This window comes from Megalops cyprinoides, chromosome 1, assembly GCF_013368585.1.
Source record: "Megalops cyprinoides isolate fMegCyp1 chromosome 1, fMegCyp1.pri, whole genome shotgun sequence".
NCBI classification, from domain to species: Eukaryota; Metazoa; Chordata; class Actinopteri; order Elopiformes; family Megalopidae; genus Megalops; species Megalops cyprinoides.
The window spans coordinates 71575099-71598063 of NC_050583.1; the positions used below are offsets into that span (position 1 = coordinate 71575099).

General features: G+C 36.3%; 1 protein-coding gene across 3 annotated transcripts in view; it reads right to left on the reverse strand.

The window, feature by feature from the left end:
- Window positions 1–11814: 11814 nt before the first annotated feature.
- rnf40 (ring finger protein 40) overlaps window positions 11815–22965 on the reverse strand; it is a 62284-nt gene continuing 51133 nt past the window's right edge. For all 3 annotated transcript variants that reach the window (XM_036535844.1, XM_036535829.1, XM_036535835.1), the window contains 4 exons: window positions 21395–21520; window positions 17418–17558; window positions 16832–16933; window positions 11815–12140 (listed from right to left, as the gene is read on the reverse strand). In XM_036535844.1, the coding sequence (XP_036391737.1) occupies window positions 11964–12140; window positions 16832–16933; window positions 17418–17558; window positions 21395–21520 (546 nt within the window). In that variant the 3' untranslated portion in view covers window positions 11815–11963. The remainder of the gene's footprint in view (window positions 12141–16831; window positions 16934–17417; window positions 17559–21394; window positions 21521–22965) is intronic.

Below are 22965 nucleotides of genomic sequence, written 5' to 3' on the forward strand. Positions count from 1 at the left end.
GTTAGCCTGTTTATTTGTGTATTTTGCACTTGGCTAAACACAACACTACAATGTGATGAGTAATTTATATAAGTTTGTTGCTCTGTATTACTTGTTTCCCAAGGTAATGAGGATGAGATTTCAGCAGAATTGTTTATATCCATGAAGGATGTCCACTCTTTATTTTAAAAGTGTCAAAATCAGCATATTCAAGCAGATGTGTATTGAAGCTCAGCTGATGGTAGGGTGTTTGATATGTTTACTGTTTAAATTTAAGAGGATGTGTGACAAAATCACTGATTATGATGGAATGAATTCTGGTATGTGAGATGACAGCCACATAGTGATTGACATGATCCCTGCATGAATGGTAGAGGGAAAAGGGAAACAGTTCATGGCATTTGTTGAGCTCAAATGTAATGTTTGGCTTCAGTCACAGCTCTACTTGAACAAATTAGAACATTTGATTGTCCATGAAAAATGGCTTTCCTGCAAAATTCTGTGGGTACGAAAGCTGAAATTAAAATTTTACAGCAAATTGTAAAGGGGGCTATGTGGGACCTATGTGAGTAATTCTAATCTTGAGTTAGGAGACACTGGCCCAATGCCTCCACTGACATCAAATGTATATGCTTCATTAGAACATGCATACCTTAGAGAGAGGATAAATGGTTATGACTAAAAGTGTTTCTGACTGTCATAGTCAACTATTTCCAACAAGAAATGATTTTTGTGGTGCATTTCCTCTGGCCTTGTTCTTGTGCATATGTGTCCTTGTGTACATTTGTGTGCGTGTGTGTGACACTTCAAACTGTTGGGAATAGACAATCATTTCTGTAGTTTCTGTAATGTAAAATATTATTACTGTCTGAAATGCAGAATGCACGGATTCAGAAATGTGATAAGGTGGTTGGCCAAAGATGGGAAAGTTACTGGATGTAAGGAAAAATAGTGCCTATTCATATAAAGAATAGTGTCTATTCATATAATTTGGAGTACCTCTGGGTACATCTGGAAGGAAATTGAGACAACATTTCATTTTAGCTTCAGGCCTTCCCAGGTGCATGATTTAATTTCCTATATAATAAAACATTGTAATCTGCTTTGTTGAAAGCCATTTCATCTGTGTAATGTGGATGTGTTTCTTCCGAGCCTTTGTAAAATAAATTCCATTTTTTAAACTAAAGGGCCTCTGTTTTTTCAATAGCACTATTATTATTCAATATAATAAAATAAATAAACAAAAATACATTTAATTATAAAATAATATTAAACAAAATGGAGACAATATAAAGACAGTGAATTAAAGTTATTAGATTATTCATTGTAGTTATTACATTATTTATAACAAAATTACATGTTATTGTCATTTCAAGATAGCTGAAACTTTGGCAGTAGAGGTACTGACTGCTTGGATAATATCTACTGTATAATAATATCTACAGTGTTCCAGGTATTTTAATAATTTTGCCCTTCACACAGTATAGCAACAATGCAAATGTCAGACTTTTTCCATTTGTAATGTGATCTTCCAACAAACAAAAATCCAGAGAAAAAAACATTATGAAAGGGTGTGCAGACTTGCAAAGGGTGTTGTAGTATTATTATAATGTTCCTAATAATTAACTCTTCTTTCTTTTGCTGGATTTGTGTTGGAAAGAATTTGATGGAAAGAGTCTGACATTTATGTTGTTATTTCTGTCTTTACATGTCAAAAACCTGCAATTTCATAAGGGTGTGTAGACTTTATATCCACTGTACCTTTTTTCCACTGTAGGGAAGCTTTCTTTCTTTTGCACCTCCTACATGAAATTTGTCTTCAGTCTCTATATTGTTTATCAGTTAATTTCTATGTTATGAGGAAACATTACTGGAAACACATAATCACATAAAAGGTAAAGCATCATGTTCTGATATTATATGTATAACTTTTAACAAAGTACATATTTAAGAGAAAAGCTGTATTTTTAAAATGAACTGACATGTGTTTTTACAACATGAAATGACTACATCAGTTTGTTTAGGTCCAGACTTAGGGTTCTATTTTCATAGTGCAAACACACAGGTCCAAAAAATCTATTCTTGTAGAGCAAATTATGGAGCAATTTACAGAGCAAATGTCAACACAGTCTTTTATTTTATCTTCCTCCATTCACCTCTACTTTTCAAAAATGAATATTTATAATGCCACTCTACCATGTGGTGGAACCAATGGGAGGAGATGAAGTGGAGTAATGAGCAGTGTTCAGATAACAGGTGAGGACAAATACCTTTGCCCCCATGTACCTGAACAGAATAAAAAAGGGTCATTTGAACCACGAGGCAACAGATAGGGACATAGATCATGTATTGTGACTGTGACTGTATTCAATGGGTAAACCTTGTTTTTTGTTCTTTCGGAAACAGAACATTGTTATACTTTTTATATTACACATTATTTGACATTTAATTGAAAGGAAATAATAGCTAAATTGCTTAAATAGTTTAGATTTTTTACTTCTAAAGATACAACACAATATTACAGAGATTAGGTGGATAATCTTTAATACAGATAGGTGTGTGTCTTTTGAATGGACTTTATTTTGTTTTACAGTGTATATGAAAGCAAAATAAATAAATAGATGAATAAATAAATAAATGTATCAAAGGAGGTTGACAGCAACCTTGAATATAGCATTGATACCAAAAGTCATCTTTAGCAGAGTGATCAATCTTGAAGGCAGCAAAACACACCTGTGTAGTTTGTCAGGCCTAATTTAAACCTTGCATTCCTCATAAGTCTTTTTCTGGTTCAAACCAAATGCAACACCTTGTTTGTAGTGTCAAAGTTTCTCCTGCTGCTGAACATTAGATAACTATCATGTAGGCTGACCAGACTCATTTCTCAAGTTAAAGGAAGTGTTGTTTTATGAGCTACTTCGCATTCTTATTTTTTCTTGTATTGAATGTTCAGGTCTAGGTAGGGGAATGAGAAGCATATTTTGTAAAATGAATGTGGCAATCTTCTTTCAACTTCTTATTTTTATGGTAGAGAATAGCATATTAGATTTCAGATTTTCAATAGCATTTTCCTTATATGTGTCAGATTAAAAATGTATGACATTATTATTATTTATGACATGACATGGTATTGACAGAGTCTTTCACTGTTTATTAAGATCAAATAAAGTTATGAGGACACAGCATCAGATGAAGAAGTTGTTGCAAAAATGAACCAATGAACCTTTTATACTTATTAAATAGTCTTCAAAATAATGCAGAATGCAGATTTTATGAATTTTATTGCCTGCCCTCATAAAGTAACTAAGCTGAAACAAATCACAGAAATGGAATGCAATCATCATGCTCCATACTAAAAGAGAAATAGACCTTGCTGAAAGACTGGCTGCAAATCTGGCCAAAACCAAACGCACTCTCTTTACCAGAGTTTCTCTACCCATGAAGTGTTATAGGGACACGGATCTGCTGCCTGAGGACAAAACCTGGAGGCAAAAATTGGTAAGACAACTTTGACAATAGAGTTGATTCAGAACCAGGCTGATACACGATTAACAATCTAAGCTTGAATGCATTCCTTTTCATTTAAATTAAAATAATTGTTTGTTACATGTTAAATGTATTGTCCATGAAGGTATGACACACTGTTTATGAAAGTTTTTATCCTTTCCCAGGATCCCTTGGTTGCAACAATCTTGCTGGGTGCCATGATTGATCGTAATCGTCATATTAAAAATATTTTCAAAGTAGCTGTCTTTCATTTGCACAAAATCACTAGAATTAGGAAATCCCTATCACCAAATCATGTGGAAACACTGATCCATGCTTTTTTCTCATCAAGACTGGATAACTGCAAGGTCATATTATCTGCCTGCTTCAATAACTCTTTGTACCTTCTTCAACTTTTACAGAATTCAGAAACTAGAACAAACAATTTTGAGCATATTTCTCCTGTGTTAGCCTCTTCACTGGCTTCCTGTCTAGTTCTGGATTCAATTTCTAGGTACTTCTCTGTACCTTCTCATCTCATAGACCTGCTCTTTTATTATAAGTCTATGTGAGAGCTCTGTTCAAAAACTTGCTGGCTACTTATTACTGCCTAACATATCAAAATGTTCAGCAAGCAGTAAATAAATCTCCTCATTGTTGTAAATCTTGCTCTTCTTTTTCATTCCCACTTGGTCATGAGTAAAAGGTTCTTTTTGCCAAAAATATCATTTGTAAGAGGGTTGTTATTCTATTGTTATTCTATTCACTTAATAAGAAGAATTGAATTGAGGTGTGAAATGTGTCATTTTAATGGTATAATGTTATTGATGTTTTATTGCAATCATGCCCCTCTATAATGAAACTCAATATAAGTCCAAGAGAAGCTTTCAATTTTCCAATGGACAATGAAGCTTTTGAATTGAATAGAATTTTCTGTCTTAGATGGATGTGCACTAAGCTACAAGGCGGGTTATGAAATTATTGACGAACAATGATTTGGCAACACAACTTCATTAGATGGGCCATACAGAAAAGAAGGATTTCACAGTCTAAACCTCTACACTGTGTTGTGTGGTATGATAGTGTTGGAAATAATTATGGAGTAAGTTTATTTTTTGTGTTATGAGGGATCTATTATAACAAGTATACATTTGTTAAATTTATTATCTTCCCATTTTTACTAGTATTATTAGTAGTAACAATGGGAAGATACTTGAGATATTTAAGACATTTGATTCACTTGCCACCTACAGACCTAAATGGGCCCAGTGAAAGCTATCCACACAATGTGTGGTTTACCCAAAGGGCTGCCAATGCACTGTGACCCATGTTGCCTCAATGTGCAAATCCCAGTTGCTGCATGTGAGCTGCCCACGATGACCAAGTAATTGAGCCTGTGCTGGGCCCATATTGTGGCAACATAGGCATTGTTTGCTGTGCATGTGATTGCAGAGAAGTGAGTGCTTTGGTAGAAAATTACTTTTATTTAAGCACTGCTGTTAATGTTCAATGTAGTAATGTGAGGCTTATTCATTTATTCATATAAATATATTATTGCTTTGGCAGAATATTTAACCTATAGAACCTGAAAGCCACAAATTGCACCCATATAAACTTTGTTCTGTGCTGAATAGCTCAGTCATTTTTCCACATAGAAACTTCAAATTTGTTTTGTGGTGTACAGGAGGCTTTTTTACTTTCAGTTTCTGGAATATATCATCAGTAAACTTAAAACTGTCTTCACAATAGCGATGCAAAGCCTGCCTATATTTTGTATCACCAGTGATTTACTTGTTTACTTCAATATGAACTTACCTCATTCTCTGCTCAATAACTCATTTTTCCAAACAGAAACTTCCTGTTTGTCTTGCCATGTACAGGAGGCTTGTCACTTTCAATGTGTCCAGTATATCATTGGTAAATGGAAAATTGTCTCTGCAATAGTGCTTCTCCCATTTACTTCAAAAAGCATTGCAATGCATCTCCACACAATATCTCATTCATTTCAGGATGCAAACTCATTTTCGTTTTTTCTTCTATGCACTGGAAATGTGGTTTCATACATGGTGGTTGAGATGTCAGTAAACAACAGAATTACATGCAAAAAAATATAATATTGTTATGATTGACAGTCCTTTTGTATTTATTTTGTATCAGTATTTATGTGAATAATTATTTATTGATTGCAGTCTATTAAAAATAATAAGATAACATTTTTTTGTACTTTCATACTTCCAAGCATAGTGTTGCCAGGCTCTCAGATGATCATTTTCACATTATAAAGCAGTGGAATCTCTCTCTGACATAGTGTAGATTATCTGGATGGTATACATAAAAACTATCAGTCTCTGTAAAGATACCAGAGCTGACACATTTGCCTTTTGGAGGGGCATTCAAATAAACACATTTTTAACAAATGAAAATGATTTTACCTCATATAAAAGGGGATTTTAAATTCTCATGCCAAGGTCAGGGCTAGTGAATCTTCCATTACACAAAGTAGTTCTGAGCAAAATGATACATGGCATGTGTGGATAGCCATGACAGACCCTGAGTAATCTGCCTAAAACTGAGAAGAATCCAAAACCTTTTACCTTTTACTTCACAGCCGACCACAGGAGCATCATCATGACACAGGGCTCACAACATGTTCAAATGGCAATACAGCTGGGTTCTCTCTTATACAGTTAAGGACAATCCCACCCTTGGGCTACAGAATGCAATCACGCAGAGATATCATCTTCACCTGTGGTGAACCATCAAGAACATCATGTTAAAAATACAAGATGCTATCTGTTGGTGCTCAGACCAAATTGGTTACCTCCACACAATGCAGTTCAACATGTACCCTTAAAGTTTGTCTAAATCAGTCAATACATCTACAGGAAATGGAGAAGGCATTGCAGTGGGCAACATACTGTATGTCAGTGGGCAAAATTCTTTTAGCAAGACTCTTGCTAAATAAGGATACTGAAAAGTTTCGAAGTATCTAGCTAGCTGTATGAATATGAATCACTTGGGTTATAAATATACCGATATAGATTAAACTAATATAAATCATTTGGTATAGGTCACAATCATGTTTTAACCAATAAGGTCTGATTAAAAGAGTTTTTTCTTTTTCATATGAACTACCTGGCATCATTAATGTTGGATTAGCTTCTTAACATAAGATGGTTTTCTGATTGCTCTCCAACTTAATCATATTTTGAGAGGATACCAAATGGTAGTTGCAAGCAGTCATACCACTAGGGGGCCAGGGGATAACAGCAATACAAGCAACCATCAGACAGCATCCTGTGTTGATAGGGAGAATGCTCTCCTCTGGTCCTCCTTTTAAACTGCTTTAGTCAAAAGGTAAATGATATCATTTGATTTTAAGGCTGTATCAAAATCTTCATTTTTTTTCTCACTTGCCCTAAGCACTTCCCCTGGGGAAAATGGGAAATTATTCTATAGTACGTAAAAAGCAACAGTTCATCACAACAATTCCATGAACATGATACTTACTGTCAAGGTAAGTTTACAGTCTAGTCTTAAAAACTGAGATTGTGACTGATTCCCAAACATAATTCGGTAGGCTATCCCTCCACAATAGTGGAGCTCTGTATGAAAAGGCTGTACCACCAGATTAGGTGTTTATGTTTGGAACCACCAGCAGGCCAGTCTCTTGTAAACAAAGTAATCTGGGTTGGATTAATAGTTCCTGCAGGTAAACAGGCCCAAATCCATTTGAAGTCTTATAAGTAAGGAGCAGTACTTTGACATCAAGCAACTATCTTTTGTGACCCCAAGGTCCTTAACAAATTGTTTAGGGGTGTCTTAGTGACCGTCAAAGTTGAGCATGAAAGTTTGTTATTAAGCAGCTTCAGGAGTTCATAATGAGTTGATCATTTGAATCAGCTGTGTTGAAGCAGGGAGAGATTTAAAACATGCAGGACAAGGGGTCCTCCAGGAGAGGTTTGGGAAACGCTGTCCTATATAGACAAGGCAATGTTACTATACACTATCATTACATATGTTGCTAGTACATTTCCTTGGAAACTGAGTGCTTTCCTATATATACCATTAACATTAAAAGGATTAAACAGGTATCTCATTTGGCTGTGAATACTTGCAGGTGCGCCAGGAACCACCGCTCATTTGATGGATACCTGCAAGACAGAGACTTCATCATATATGACTGGAAGACAGTTGACCAGGACATAGGCCTACAGAGTTCTAACGTACCTCCAAAGGAAACTAAGCATTTGAATGCAAGGACACCAGGCAAGACAGTAACTGCCAAAAGGTAAGGCCTTCTTTGCCCGTCAGACAACGTGGTACATTTATAGTCAGTTAGGATGACTGACTTCTCCCCACACACACCAGATAGCAGGATGGTTATGAGATTTACCTTGCATGCTGTCTAGCTTGTGTGTCAGGTTGAGGTGATAATTTCAGTGGTGCTCCCTAAAAAGCACAGTTCTGCCACACATTTATTTTAAGAGTAACAGTAAAATAAAGATAAACACAGCAATAAAACAGAATCATTTTTGTAAAAAAAAAAAAAACACAATAATATAGAAACAACACAAAAAAACAAGGCTAAATAAAATTTTAAAATGTAGCTACTCCTAGGTAAAAGGAATATAAAAAAATAATTTTTTTAGTGTTTTTAGATCAAGTTGCTAATATTTGTAGCATTTATATGGCATTCAGATGCAGGTAAATCATAAGTATTCCCAGTACATCCCAGAACAGGTGGGCTCCTTGCCAGATAGGGTTATGTCCAGACCCCTTAAAGAAAGCAGGTTCTTCTAAAAAATGAAGCCTCTTTTATAACACTCTATAATCTTTCCTAAGATTATTCAAAGGTAAAACTCTCAGTGCCTCTTTTGTAGACTGGTATCAAACAATGAGGAGGGATTTGTAATGTTCCTCTAAACTCACTGACTCCCATTGCCTAGTGTCATTGGTTCCAGCATGTATTACAATTGTACACACGTTATTGTAGTTAATCAAAATGGAGGATAGACAAGATTCAATGTCAGCAACACCGGTACCAGGAAAACAGTTAAGGTAACAGTTAAAACAGTTATTCGGCTCCGCAGAATCCAACAATTTAAGATCTCTTCCTCCCAAACACGAGGGTAGAGGTTATGGTATCTGTGGGTTTGGGGTAAGATGAAGTAAGAGAGTGGTGGTGTTCATATGAGTCTTAGGGGATACCAGCCAGCTGCTGGAACTGGTTAGACAACTGTAGTTCTGGTCATAGCAGCTGTCATAGGAAGTCATTTGATGGCAGGGGTGCTAGAATGATGACAGCAGAGTGTGTCTCAAACAGAATGTACACTCCAAAATAACACCCTTTCCCTCCTTGTGTGATGTAATATGAAGTATGGACTTGCTCGCTCACGTCCATTGCTCACTTATGGATTGGGATGCAGTCTGAGAATGACCCATTGAAATACATTGGGAACATTCTGCCTTTTAACAGAAGGAACTATTTAGCACATTATTTTCCTGATATAAAATTACAGATCATAATGTAATGTTGGTTCATTGTATGTATTGACTTTCTATGTATATTCTCTCCCCATTCTCCTCTGACCAGCCACCCCTGCGTAGTGAACAAAGCTGCCCAAACCTCAGTGACACTGATGACATTAATGTGTTATTGGTGACTTCTGAATGCTTAACTAGCCAGAAAAAGATTTGGTAATTCAGTTAGCTCACTTATTTACAGGTGAAACATGAGCTTCATATGTGGCAATCAGGGATGGGGTGTGTTATATATGTAATATATAAATATGGATGATGCTTGTAAGATATAAGTGAACACATGTTTAGGAATGTGATCAGCCTGACATTCAAAAGAATAAATCCAGATCCCCAGATAAGATTGAATAAAACAGATTTCACTAAATTCAATGCTACAATATTGTGCCACATTTCTAGTGAGTACCGATTACATTTACATGTTGTCATTTAGCAAACAATTTTTTCCAGAGTGACTAATAATAAATTAAATTTAATTTGGTTAAATTTGGTTAAATTTAATAACAGTGATTAATAGTAAGTAATATGTTCAAATGAAACAGTCAGCAAGTGAAATGCTTAAAGTATATGACTAACCACTCCAGTGGAAGAGGGGGGAGTGTGGTCTCGAAATGGCTATTCAAAAAAAAAAAAAAAAACATGAACCTGCTAGAAGTAATGTGTGAATAAAAATTACTTAATTTAGACTCTATCTCCCATTAATCCTCCAGGAATAGCAATACAATTGATTAAACAAATACATTATTACATTGCATATAACATCAGTGGGAAAGCTACTCACTGTAGCAAAGGGATTTTACTTGAAAAGCTGGCTTTATGGCAAAAAAGACAGCCTGGTATAAACTGTTTTATTTTTTAGTCTTATGTTTTTGCAAGTCTTGAGCACTTGATATCCAGTTGTCACAATGTCAAATGTGACAATGATTCAGATTAATTTGAGCTTTGAATTCAAGCTGCAAATTTGTTAGTTCACTTATAATTAAAATGCACAGGAATCACCCATTGTTACTTCTGCTTTGTAATTGTGTGTGAAATGTTCATATAAAATTCAATTCCATCTCTGTTATATTTGGTTAAAAATTGACACATTGGTATTTGTTTTGAATATTGAATATTTTTGGTATTTCGCTGGTTAAAAATTCAACAGATGGTTTGGCTGTCTAGATACTCAGCAATCGTAGCTTGTAGCTTGCTCAAAGTACTGTTGTTATCTAGCCGTGTTTCAATGTTTGAATCTTTTTTTCCGAGCAAATCAGGGCAATTCCTGTTCATGTGGGACTTGAACAGAAGAGCCACCTGCTGGAATCACACTTCATGTAAAACAAAATTAGGTCAAATGTTTTCAGATAAACATGACAATGTACTTACAGCTAGGTAGCATTAGATCTTCTCAGCTACCTCCGTCTGCTTTTTATTTTGTTATTAAATTATGAATTTATCATCAATTAATCAGCGTCACAACAAAATCTGACGTATGCGATTTCAATTATTTCCTTTGTAACTTTTTTCCATTTTAAAATAATTGACCTACAAATTAATGTATTTTACGGATAACAGTGTAACAGTAACAGTGTATTTATCATCTTCAGACTTCACTTTCTCCAGATCATAATTCAATGTGTGAAACTGAAATGCAGAAAGGTGTGGTGACAATGAAGAATTTTATATGTGGCTCGTGACTGGACTAGGGCTCGTGACAAGAGCAGAATATGATTATTTTTACCCTGTGCAGGTCGTGATAGGGGCATCTGTGCAGGTCGTGATGGTGGCAGGATATGTTTACTTTTATATTAGAATACCTGACTGTGGAAAATAATGGAAGAAAGCCAAGGCAGATGTGTGTTTTTTTATAACTAGAAATGTGCAGCCTTGGAAATAATAGTGTATAGCCAAGGCAGATATGGAGTGGGAACCATAATGGGAAACATTGGGATATAGGAGATTGTGGTATGAAACTGAGGGAGGGGTTTGAGTTTAAGGTCCACAACAGGAGGAGCTACGGGAAAAGCATAAAAGAGAAGTGTATGCAGAGGGAGGGGCAGAGTGGGTGTGTGAGATGCTTGAATCACATACAATAAACCCAATTACATCAGACTCTGTGGATTACTCTTTTGTTTGTAGAAGTGTTAAACAGTGTGGAGGGAGACTCTCGGCCTATCAGGCTCATGGAAATGTATGAAAATGCATGCCAAATCCCTTTAAGAATGTTCTGTTTAGTCAATACATAGTAGCATGAACAACATTAAACTAAAAGTAACGCTTTTCCAGAGACTATTTCGGTTCCTTCTTTGGGAAACACTTTATCTTAATCAATTGTGAGTTAACATTCTGACTAGTAACTTATTCTGTGCAATCTGTAACCTTGCACCATTTGTTCATATGATCCTGAAATGAGACATCAAAAGAATATGACTAAACTTTCAGATCAACTGTATGTACAGTTGTACAACACTATAACTTTTCTCTTAAAATTGTTACAAATAAGCATTTTAGTCAATTTTGGTGTACAGTTTTTCCCTGATATTTCAAAAGTACATGAATATATTTTATGGATTAACTGAACAGTTGATCAGTCCATCTTTTAATCTTTTATGGCATACAAGAACAAAGCATGCAGTATGAGTTTTAAATACAACTTAAAAATTAAGACAGTAAAAATAGAACAAAACAAAAACAAGCACATTTGAAGCATTATTCAGATTTCACACGTTAGTAACAAGGGAGGGGATGCAATTCTCCCATAAAGGTCATTCCAGAATCAAGAATTTCTACCTACTAAAATGCTAATTTCCTAAAACTGTCCTTCAAGCAGTGAAAACAGTTTGGAAGCATCTGGTGAAGAAATTTCTTACATTCTCCTACACTCCCCTTTCTAATCCATTCCTCTTTTCCCCTCATCGTTAGTAAAATATTCTCTTTTCGAAACCCCATTTATGGTTCCCTTTTTATAACTTGATTTAAGTGATGTAAATTCGGTGGAAATCATTGGCTCCAAAGGCTGCATTGCACTTTGGGCATTTTCTCTGGCGAGTATCATAGCGTGTCTTCAAACATTCATAGCAGAAGACGTGGAAACACTTCGTCAGCACTGTCTCCTTGTCACGAGTGTTGCAACAGGGGCAACGCAGCTTTGCCTGGGATAGAACAACATACATGGAAAGAAGAGAGACAGATTGAGATACGATACATCAGGTTAATTTGACTTAGACTGGTAGCATTGCAATCACACTTAAGTCTTTGAATACTGCTTTTCTGATTTTTTCAAGTCGATTTTGGACATATGGAGCCTTCTTTTTATCACACTTTGTGTGATAATAATAAATGTCAGATACAACCATAATTGAAAAAAATCTATAAAGATGTTAAACATCAAAGACTATTAACAAAAATAGGCTATACTATATACGGTCTATGTCCAGAACCCCACCATCAGCCCACTTCACCAGGGGGCACTAATGTCTAAAGAACTGGAAATAATTACATTTTTGCAATAAAGGAAATAATTTTTGGTCCTCATTTGAGGAGACACTTCTTGAGCAGATTCCTATTACGAGTCATGAAGAAATCTACCTATTCTAATCTTCTAAAAAATTCCCAACATTCAGGAGTGAAGTTAGAAATGTATTCTAAATAATGGCTGATACAACACAGGGTTGCAACAACACCAGAATTTTTAACTTCAATGTGATATCAATTCAGTCAATTCACAATATTTTCAATAACATGGCAAAAAAGAACACGCCAAATAAACAAATTTTTGCTTAAATAAAGGACAGAATTGGCACTGGGAAAGTGAGTTCTGTGTATGGCATCCCTCACTAAGTCACCCCCCTTTGTTTGTCCTATGTAGCAAAAGTATCAAAATCTGTGCAGCGTGCACTGCAGCAAAATGGAGAAAACGGCTATGTCGCCGACTGAATTGCGTAAAGCAGTATTAATAGCTTTTGAAAAAACAGTTGTTTAATTTCATTTGTCACCAAAAGGGTCTGCAGTATGCTATGAAGGGCGACAAGAAAAAAAAAAAATGACAATTGAGGACTGACGATTGAGATGACTCATGACCTATATTGTATCTACCCAGCTACATCTGTTAAAGTTTACAGTAATTAAAGTTAATACTAGGACATTTACAAGTTAACATTTGCATATAACACAAAAGGTATTGTTAAAATGGTGGTATCAATACAAGTAGTAGCTAGCTACCTACTTATCTACTTATTGTCAACTTGTTACTGATACTGGCATTGCCATACGTTTGCAGATAAATACAAAGTATTGTTTACAACAGTGTACAACTTGCCTTGGAGGTAGGATTACAAAATCTGGCAATTTTCAATTTGGGAAATTTTTCCCTGGGAATTAACAGGAAGTAATCAATAAGAAGTAATGGGAACTAAAGTGAATTTTGGGGAATCTTTAGGAATTAATAGGTTTCTTGTACACTGACTGCTTCTTCCCTCTGAGCCTGTTATTCTCTTTACCATCAATTCAAATATACTCTTTAGGATAAACTAAAAACAGGCTTTAAGAGTTTTATAGAGTGTATGTTTCAATTTGTAATTGATTTTAGTGTTTGGCTGCATGATGATGTGTGTGTGAACATCGCGAGACAGCGGGTGAGACCAAACATGGCGACGTCCTCCTAAACTTTCAACAAACAGAAACACCGCAACCAAAACTTTCGCCTGGATATTTTTTCATCACTTTTACTGTTGCCAACATTGGATTATCTACCTCTTCAACCGTGGATAACCTGTTTACCTTCATTGATGACAACTTTTACAATCTGTGCATAATGACAGCTAAACCCAGCAAAAAGCAACCAAGACGAGACTGGTCTACTGAGACGGAGGATGAAATAACCACAGTCGAAGCCAGTGTACTACATTCTATTAACAACAAACTCTCAATACTGGAATTACTGCATGCAGACCTCAAAGACCTGAACTCCAGTCTCGAGTTCCCCCAGTCACAAATCAAAACACTTCAAAAAGAAAACAACGAATTAAAAGGAACAGTCAAAACTATCTGCCCAAGTCAATAACCTCGCTAATGAAAACAAAGCAATGAAAGAGACAATTTTAGATCTCCAATGCCGTAGACAAGAATGTCTTCCACCAGGCTCTGATTTACATCGGACAAAGTGGAAATGCCTCAACAGATTAAGATGTGGCATTGGATGTGTGCAAACGAGGATAACAAGACAACCAGGATCTCACTTGTATATGTGGCACAGAACCACAAACCATGGAGTACCTAGTAAGATGTCCATCACTGGAGCACCAATGCACGGCACAGGATCTTGCAGAATACAATGATGTTGCTGCAGAATGTGTTCAATTTTGGTTGAATCACATCTATCTTTGTACATGGACTCGCCAAGAAGAAGCTGCTGGACAAGTTGATGAAATTCCCCAAGCTCTTACCTGTTTTTCAATATGGAGTGACACATTATTGTCTCCTTTTGTCTGGCCAGACAGCAAAATTATGACTAAATTATAATTGCTATGCATAGACTTCATTTGCACCAGCCTTGCTGTGCAAAAGCCTTTAAACTGTGAATATGGTCTACAAGAAAGCTTCATCAAAAGCATACACGTCTTCAAGTTACCTTTGGGTTTTGGAAATGGAACAAAAAATGCTCCCTCCAACCTCTCTGGGCACCTGGTGTTAACTATTTACAGTTGTCTTGGAGCAGCATGTAACAATAATGTTTTATCTGGTTTACCTACTTGCTAGAAAGAGATGGATGTTACACCTGTAAATACTTGTATTGTTTGTCTGAAAAATGGCAGGTAGTAACCATTGCTAAAATGGGAATGGAAAAGCACTACTCAGGGGGCAGGGCTTCGCAAACGGTCTATAAACTGTGTTTTACATGAACACATATACAGACAATTGACAATTTTGTTATTTCACTACTACAAAATGTATAATTGATGAAGCTCAAAACCGTTTTTGAGATTTACTATCTCTGTGGAAGTATCAGTATTTTTGACAACCTTAACTCCTCTCTTAACTTTAGCCAGCTAGCTGCAGAATATCCTAAAAGATTATGCAACAGTGTAAGCAAGGTCAGGGAGGGCATTTCAATTTAATGACTAACCTTGACGATTAATATAATTGACATTTGTGAACAATCTCAAATTTGTCAAGTTGATGGAAAAATCAATTGATAGGCCTACTTATAAACATAATATAGTGTGCTGCTTGGTACCTGATAGTTGACTAGGCTTGCTAGCTGGCCACCTTTAGCCACGTTACAGGTGCAACTGGGCGCAAGAAAGCGCTACAGGCTTAGGCTTTGTATCTGAATTCAAAACCCTTCCACATTTTATTTAAACAAGTATTAAGATTTCAAAAATAACAAATGAAGAAAGAAATGTCTAAACTGAGCTTGAGTAAGATGCAGAGTGCTCCATGGTGCAGTGACATGACCATGTGTGCATGTGAGCGAGGCTTCTTGATCCATGTGAAAGACTTGCTCCTTCTCCCTCAGTTGACCATGAATAGACAGACCTTTCCCTCAATTAACCACCCTCCAAATTCTCCCTCCCATGCCAACTGGGAAGTATCCAAAAACTGAACTTTTTACTGAAAAAAGGCATCTGTTTGAAGCTCATTATCCATACACATCCAAATGACGTATGTGACTACAGGTGCAACTCTAATCCCCATTATGCCCCTGGATTCTCACTTGTATTCAGCCTCTGGCAAAAGCATACAAAAACCTACACCTCAATTTTTGCCATCTTTTTAAAAAAAAAATTCCATCAATCACTGCTGCCCATGTCATTTTCCTTATTGCCTATACTTTTCCATCTAACTTTTCTACATTCTTCTTAATCTTCTGTCATTTTGCTTACACTAGCTCTGTAATGTTTTGATTCACTCCTTGTACAGTTCAAATTTCATTGTTTGCTTACAAGCTTTCTTTGACCTTGTGTCTGACTGCGCATCTAAATCCATGATGTGGGAGATCAAATTACTGCACAACATGCAAAAGATGGAACCCCCATTATTTAAATCTGGGTTTTTGTGGCAACCATCATTTCCATAATCACTCTTAGCAGATCACCCACAAACAACAAAGCACATTTAATATCTTTAACTTTGCATGCAAAATAGCAACTCTTCAATGTTCTTAGAAAATCAGGCCCTTAACTGTTCTATTGCTTAAAAAAGGAAAGGCTGGATACTGGATTTTTTTGTTAGGTTGTCACATTTTGTTCAAAATCACATGGCAAACAGCACCGGTTTCAATGTTAAATAAATTATTTTAACATCAAAGTAATCACCTAGTAATCACCAAATAATCATGGCATAAATAACGTGAAAAATGCTAGTGAGCATTGATGATGCAGTAATCAAAAACAATTTGGTGTTCATTAGTACTTATACTTACTCATGATCTATCTATCTGATATATAATTAAGTATTTTTGCATTCTTCTATATCGACCCTTCTGGGTATTTTAACTTCCATTTGTAGTGTGCAAGCATATATGCTTACTTTTCACTATTTTGGTGGCCCACGCACATATTCATTGTAAGCATTCAGCTAGCAATCTCCAGTCCTGCTCCTCCGTTTAAAATAGTTAGTTAAAATGGTTATGATGTACTCCCCTGGTAAATAACAGGAGAACAACCTACTGTAGAATAATTCTTTACTAAAAATGTCCACTTCTGAATTCCTGAAAACTGCAACATTTTGCAAAGTTTAGAATGTCAGTGATAGACAAATTTGTGTTATGCCTATGAAAATTTGGCCAAGGATAGCTGAAATATGTCAAGACAGGAGCCAGACATTGTTTCATCTCTCTAACCTTGTACTGATTTATCTCTTCCTGCAGAATTTCATCAGCATCTGTGTACACTTCCACCTTCTTTTGTTTCTCCAGCTTCCGACGCAGCCTGGACAGGTCCTCCTTAAAGTGAGGGAGAGAGAAGACAGTGAAAATTGTATCTTTTTCCCTTTAAAAATGCTTTTTTTCTGCTTTATCGAACAAGAACCTCTGTGCTCACAGAAGAGTGCTAGGGTGAGATGAATGCAATCCCCTGACAGGCTTGCCTGCAGCCAACAGCTATTTCTCATAGCACAAGTCACACAGGGCACTGCAGTGGAATGGGTGCACAATGCACAGGCACTACACTCCACTGATGTCATCTGAGTAACTCATGGGCATCTCATGAATCACAGGCTGGATAACTTACTCACTCCTATCACCACCAAAATGAAGCCAATTTGTTCTGCAGCTTTCCAGGTCATTGTTGGCAAAGGTTTCAAACAGCCAGTTTCAAAGAACTGTGGATTTTTCAAAAATCAACAGAGCTAGTACATTTTATATTAACAATTACATGTTAATATAACGATGTTGGCATGTCATCATGGATTTGGATGTGTGTTCAAACCTGTGCCCTCTTGAGGTTAAAGCTCTCCTTCTCACGAGCCGTACGGTTATCAGACACAGAGGCCTGGATCTCCCGTAGCTTGGCTTGTGTGTGCTCCAGCTGCACCTTCAGGTCCTCTGCGAGCTGAGCTGCCTCTACAGCCTAAGGAGAGGCAAATAGGACAGAGTAGATGATGGCAGCAGCAGGAAAACTGGAAAAGTGGCAGATTGAGATGGTGGGAAAAGGGGTCACTTCTTAATATTTAAGAGCAAAAAAGATGGTTTTCCCCATATAAGGCACTGAGAGCTTAAAGTCCATGATGCAGCACCTTGGCTACCCTATTAAACCTTCTTGTGTTTTCACTATCATATAATCCTAACCTACACCTAGTCTACCTCATAATATTTTCCATACTATATCATATAAAACTACCATAAATTACTCAATAAAACACCTCCAGATTCTTCAGTTGATGCCCTCCTATAGTATGCTGAGTATTGTTCCTTATCTCAGGGTTCATACATATTTCTCCAATAAATTTCCACGACTTTTCCATGCATTTGAGGCAAATTTTCATGACCATACATGTGTGTATACATGAAAATTAAAAATAAAAAATCCATGTCAAAATCTACCACAGTATATTTTAACTAAAATTAATGACAATCTATGTGGTTTGATCAAAATAAACATTTATTTAAATAACGCTGACACACCAATAAGATGTTTACAGAATAAAATGTCTGTGAGGTACTGATATTTCTCAAAACAGAATTTAGAGCAGTTCCCATTTGGCTAGCTTTATTTTTCTTCCTTTTTTGGTTATATATAATTGTTGGTTGTGGAACAGAACTTTATTGTGCAAATCTGTGGTATAAACTGAAAGAAATTACATCACTTCAGCCATTCCTCCAAGGTGTGCTAATAATGGGAAGGATGCCAGAGCTGACTACTTCTACACCAGTGTACACCAGTGGGCAAGTCAGTCCAATATTTTTGATGTGTTTATGACTAGAGGTGGTTGCATCTTAACTACATAGCAGTTACTTTTCTTTTCTTTAGATTTGGTTCACCCTAGAGTTCATCCAGTTAAATTCCACATTCCACATTCCTAGTATGGGTAGATTTGGGGAGGATTGGGAGATGGGCATAACACCATAATATCAATATTACACCAAGCCATTTAAGGAATAATTACACCATGTAAAAATTATACCTAATGTAGACTGGTGATCAACAAATTATCAAACAAATTATGATTCCTTGATTCCTTGTTTATTCCTGAGGTACACAATGTGCCTTTTTTGTTAAAATTGTAAACAATTAAATACTATTTTAAGTATGATTTTTAATTATCTTAAAGAATCTCATTATAAAGATTTCAAAACTCTGCTTTTAAAGAGGAAATGAAAGGTTCTAGGAAGTGAACGCAATTTTATAGTTCTATGTCCTAAATGGTCCAACACCTGGAACAGCAAATGTAGTCAGTCGAAAAAACAGTCCCTTTCTAAACTAGGGGTGCAGCCATTTTGTTTTTACAGTCTGTGAGGTACTGTGAATGGTCCACTCTGCTTATCAATACTGTGCTGTATCTATAGATGACATATCAACAGTTAACCAAGAAACATTTCTACTAACTTCTGCACCACAGCACAAGGGCATTCAACATTTAAAGCATGAGGCTGCCACATAATATATTACGGCTGTATGAGGTAGGCATGTCTCTTTCTTGGAGTCTTCTCAATTACATACAACCAGACTGAAGCTTGCCTGGTATTATGAGGAGACCTCAGTGACAGGGTGTAACTGTTGGTGTGCTAGGCAGGTTCTTCAGTTACAAATGCTGCAGAATTTGCTCACATGCTATGAACACCTAAACCCACTAAACACTCCAGACTGTGAGGTAAAATAGAAACAATAAGCAAAATGGGTCATAAGTACTGGCAGTGGACAAGTATGACAAGCCATCCTTCACCCTGTTCTCAATGAATGAATATGTACTTGTGCCACAATTTGTATATCCATGAATGGATCATGCCACAGCTTGGCATTGTCCATACTGGTGAATGCAAAACACACCATGATGAGATCTAAGGAAATATCAGAGGACATCAGGAATAAAGTAGTGAATGCACATCAGTCTGGGGAAGGTTATGAAATCATAATGGAAAAACTTGGGCTTCATTAGTCTGCTATGACACAAATGACATACAAATGGAGAGCATTTAACACCACCATGAACAGCCCTGGATGTTCTCATTTTTGCACACAAAGATATCTGAATTTTTGTTAAACAAACCAGCTTTGCTAAACAATAAAAACATAAAAACAAAAAACAAACAAACAATAAAAACATATTTTTCTTTAAAAGAATTGAGGTGTACATGAAGATATTATAAGGTTATTTTCCATATTGTACAAAAATAATGACCCCCCCCCCCCCGTAGGGTTCACAAACTGTCTAGCAACACTGTACCTTCATTCATTAACTTACTTTAGTTCCTCTTAATTGAGCTCATTAAGAGATCACTGTGAAATTACTTTTAAATGAAACAATACAGATTCTTTTCAATGCAATTAATATTTACTGAGGCAAAAAGCAAGAATGAAATCTACTCTAGAGAGATAGCTGCTCTAAATGTATCTCTAAAAGTGGCAGATGTTTATAACATAATACAATTAAATAACAGTTAATTAAAATATTTTATTTTGGGAGTTCAAAAGAAGCTCAAATAGTAAAGGTGCTTATTTCAAACGCAGGTTGAGCCACTGGGCTGGAAAGCAGTCATTTTCCAACAGTAACCTGTGTCATATCCTAACAATAACCTAACAGCAACTACTGAATCACTGTCTATCTTCCAGCACATACTAAAAATGCATCTGTTCAAACTGCATCTTGGTTAAGCATGCATGTTCTGCAAGTCATGCAGGTAACTTCTTGGTTTCATTTGAAAGACACAACTGATGTTTCCCTTGAACAGAGGGTGATCCTAAGAAGCATCGTGGCACACACCAAAATATCTTTTGTAGAAAAAAAAAAGGCAGTTGGGGGTGATAAGTGAGAGACTGATGGAGAGGTGACAATTTTTTTTAAATGTGCATAACAATGGTAACAATGTAAAGCTGCTTTGTGACAACTTGTGTTGTAAAAAGCGCTATACAAATAAAATTGAATTGAATTGAATTGAAAGGAACAATAAAAATTCATCTGACTGTTGTATCATTCACATGTACTATCTCGTAATTACCATTTTACTGTAATTTTACCAAGAACAGACGACAGCAGTGGTATTAATGTTAGCTATGGAGATGTAACTAGCTAGCAGGTACTGTCTTATCTTGAAGCTAGCTATATTCGTCATCTTATTGTACTATTGCACTATTGTACATGTACATTTGCACTTGCATTCACAGTTATGTTAAATGCTTTCTGTGATAACTACAGTATAAGCTCACAAGTTACTATGATTAGGTAGCTTACATTAGCTACATACATCATTTAAAACTAGCTCTACTGTCATTTGCTTTCGGGAACAGAGGGGGAATCCAGGCTTTTATTTAGCTAAACAGAGCCACACAACCACACAACCCAAGATGACGCAGACTATTATGTATGCGCTGCCTTCAAGAGCACCGCATGCGCTCCCCTTTCTGGCTTTGATAATTTGCTGTCCCATTTCCATTTATCCATTATCACATAATTCTGTTCATAATTTCATAATTATTTATGAATTTACCGAAATTCCAGTAAATATGCCACCGCCAACATTTTCCAGTGGCATATTTTTGCTTGTGTTATGGATTTAGGCTTTGTTTCTGTATTACTGGAAAATCTGACACTTTTGGCCATAAAAGTGGTTAAAAAAATGAACATATAAAAAAGCATATATAAAAGAATACCCTCTGACAACATATTCAGTTGGTAAGATAACCAGCACCCACAAGTTCCTAGGACAAGGACTTAGAAACAGAACTCTTGCCAACAATTTTCCTTTTACCTTCCTCTTATTGAGTTCCAGTGCTTGTGTGCGAAGCCCTAGCTCTTTTTCCAGTGTAGCCAGAGAGCTCTGGAGAATCCCCTCTTTCTCCTCCAGCTTCTGCACAACCAGCAGCTGAGCATCCACCTGTAATACAGAGGAGGATGCAGTGGTCATATTCTTGTTTTTCAAACTTTATCTACAAGTACAGTTATGCACATGTATATGAATCTCCACGTAACTTAAGAATAGTTTGGATAACCAGATATTAAAAAACAACTTCCTTTGTTGTAATTGTAATTCTCTGCACTAATTCAGCACCCTTTCTTGGATTTCACACTTTCACATCCAAGTGAATGGTTTCATTGACAGCTACGCATGTGATGAAGGAACAGATCTTGATCCTAAATTACGCTGCTAAAAAATCTTGAATAAAATTATCATTGGACACTTCCTTCCAGGTTACAATTCATGAGTACAAAATAAGGGAAATGTGTATGGAATACGTAAACATACAACCATGAGTCCTGCAGGATAATTAAGCTTGGCAGGATTTGATTATTTTTTCCCAAAATCAATGCTTTGTTTTTCTTTCTATATGGAACACTTACCAGCATTTATTTACAACATCATGCAACTAACTGCCTTTTGCTCACAATAATTAGGAAAAAAGAACAATTGACAGAAATATATTGCTGTTTAGGGGCTATTAAGAACAACAGGCTTTTACTAAGGGAAAGCAATATTTCCAATCATTTTTGGTCACGGAAGGGTTGAAACATTGCATTCAACAAAAAGATTATGTACACTGAAAAAACAGTCCTTTCAAACCAAGCCCCACACAAAACTAGCTATTTTATTATAATTTTCAGACTGTACAATAACGACAATGGTAAACAGTAGAAAATATCTGGAAGTTGCAGAAGCTGGTATATTATTTTATATATTGTTAGGATCTACATTATATTACTCAATTATCTAAATGCCCACAGGAACTGTTCTAGAGCAGTGTCAACATCATACCAATGCACATCACACTAAGGGCGTACTCACATTAGGCCCGGTTGCCTTGTACCGTGTTCCCCCTCCCAGTCCCCCACTGGCCTGCGCTCACATTGCGCTTAAAGTTCCGGGCTCGGGCACGCTTATGTCATCACAATGCAACTTTTTGTTTTGAAGAAAAGCGCTCTCGCACAACACAATGGAGTTCATGATTGTACTTACTTTGTGGCTTATTTGGAGTGACACACGGCCCTCTCACATGCCTTATTGATTTATCGATTATGCAATGCAGCGAATTTCAGTTAATCGTGCTGCACGTGTAAGAAGATTTTTATGCAGGCAACTGACGTTTCAGTCACTATGCTAAAGGACAGACCAATATTTTGTGTCAGATTACAGTAGCCTAATCACAATAATGTTAGCTAATGTTACCCAGTTAGGGCTACTACTTGTGTGTGCACTACTGTCATCATTACAACAACAAGCATCTTCTATTACTGCTTGGATAGTACACTTTTCAATTCATTCGAGAATATTTGGGTTAATAATGGGTCTGGTTCTCACCTTATTGATGAACGTGAATTGTAGTC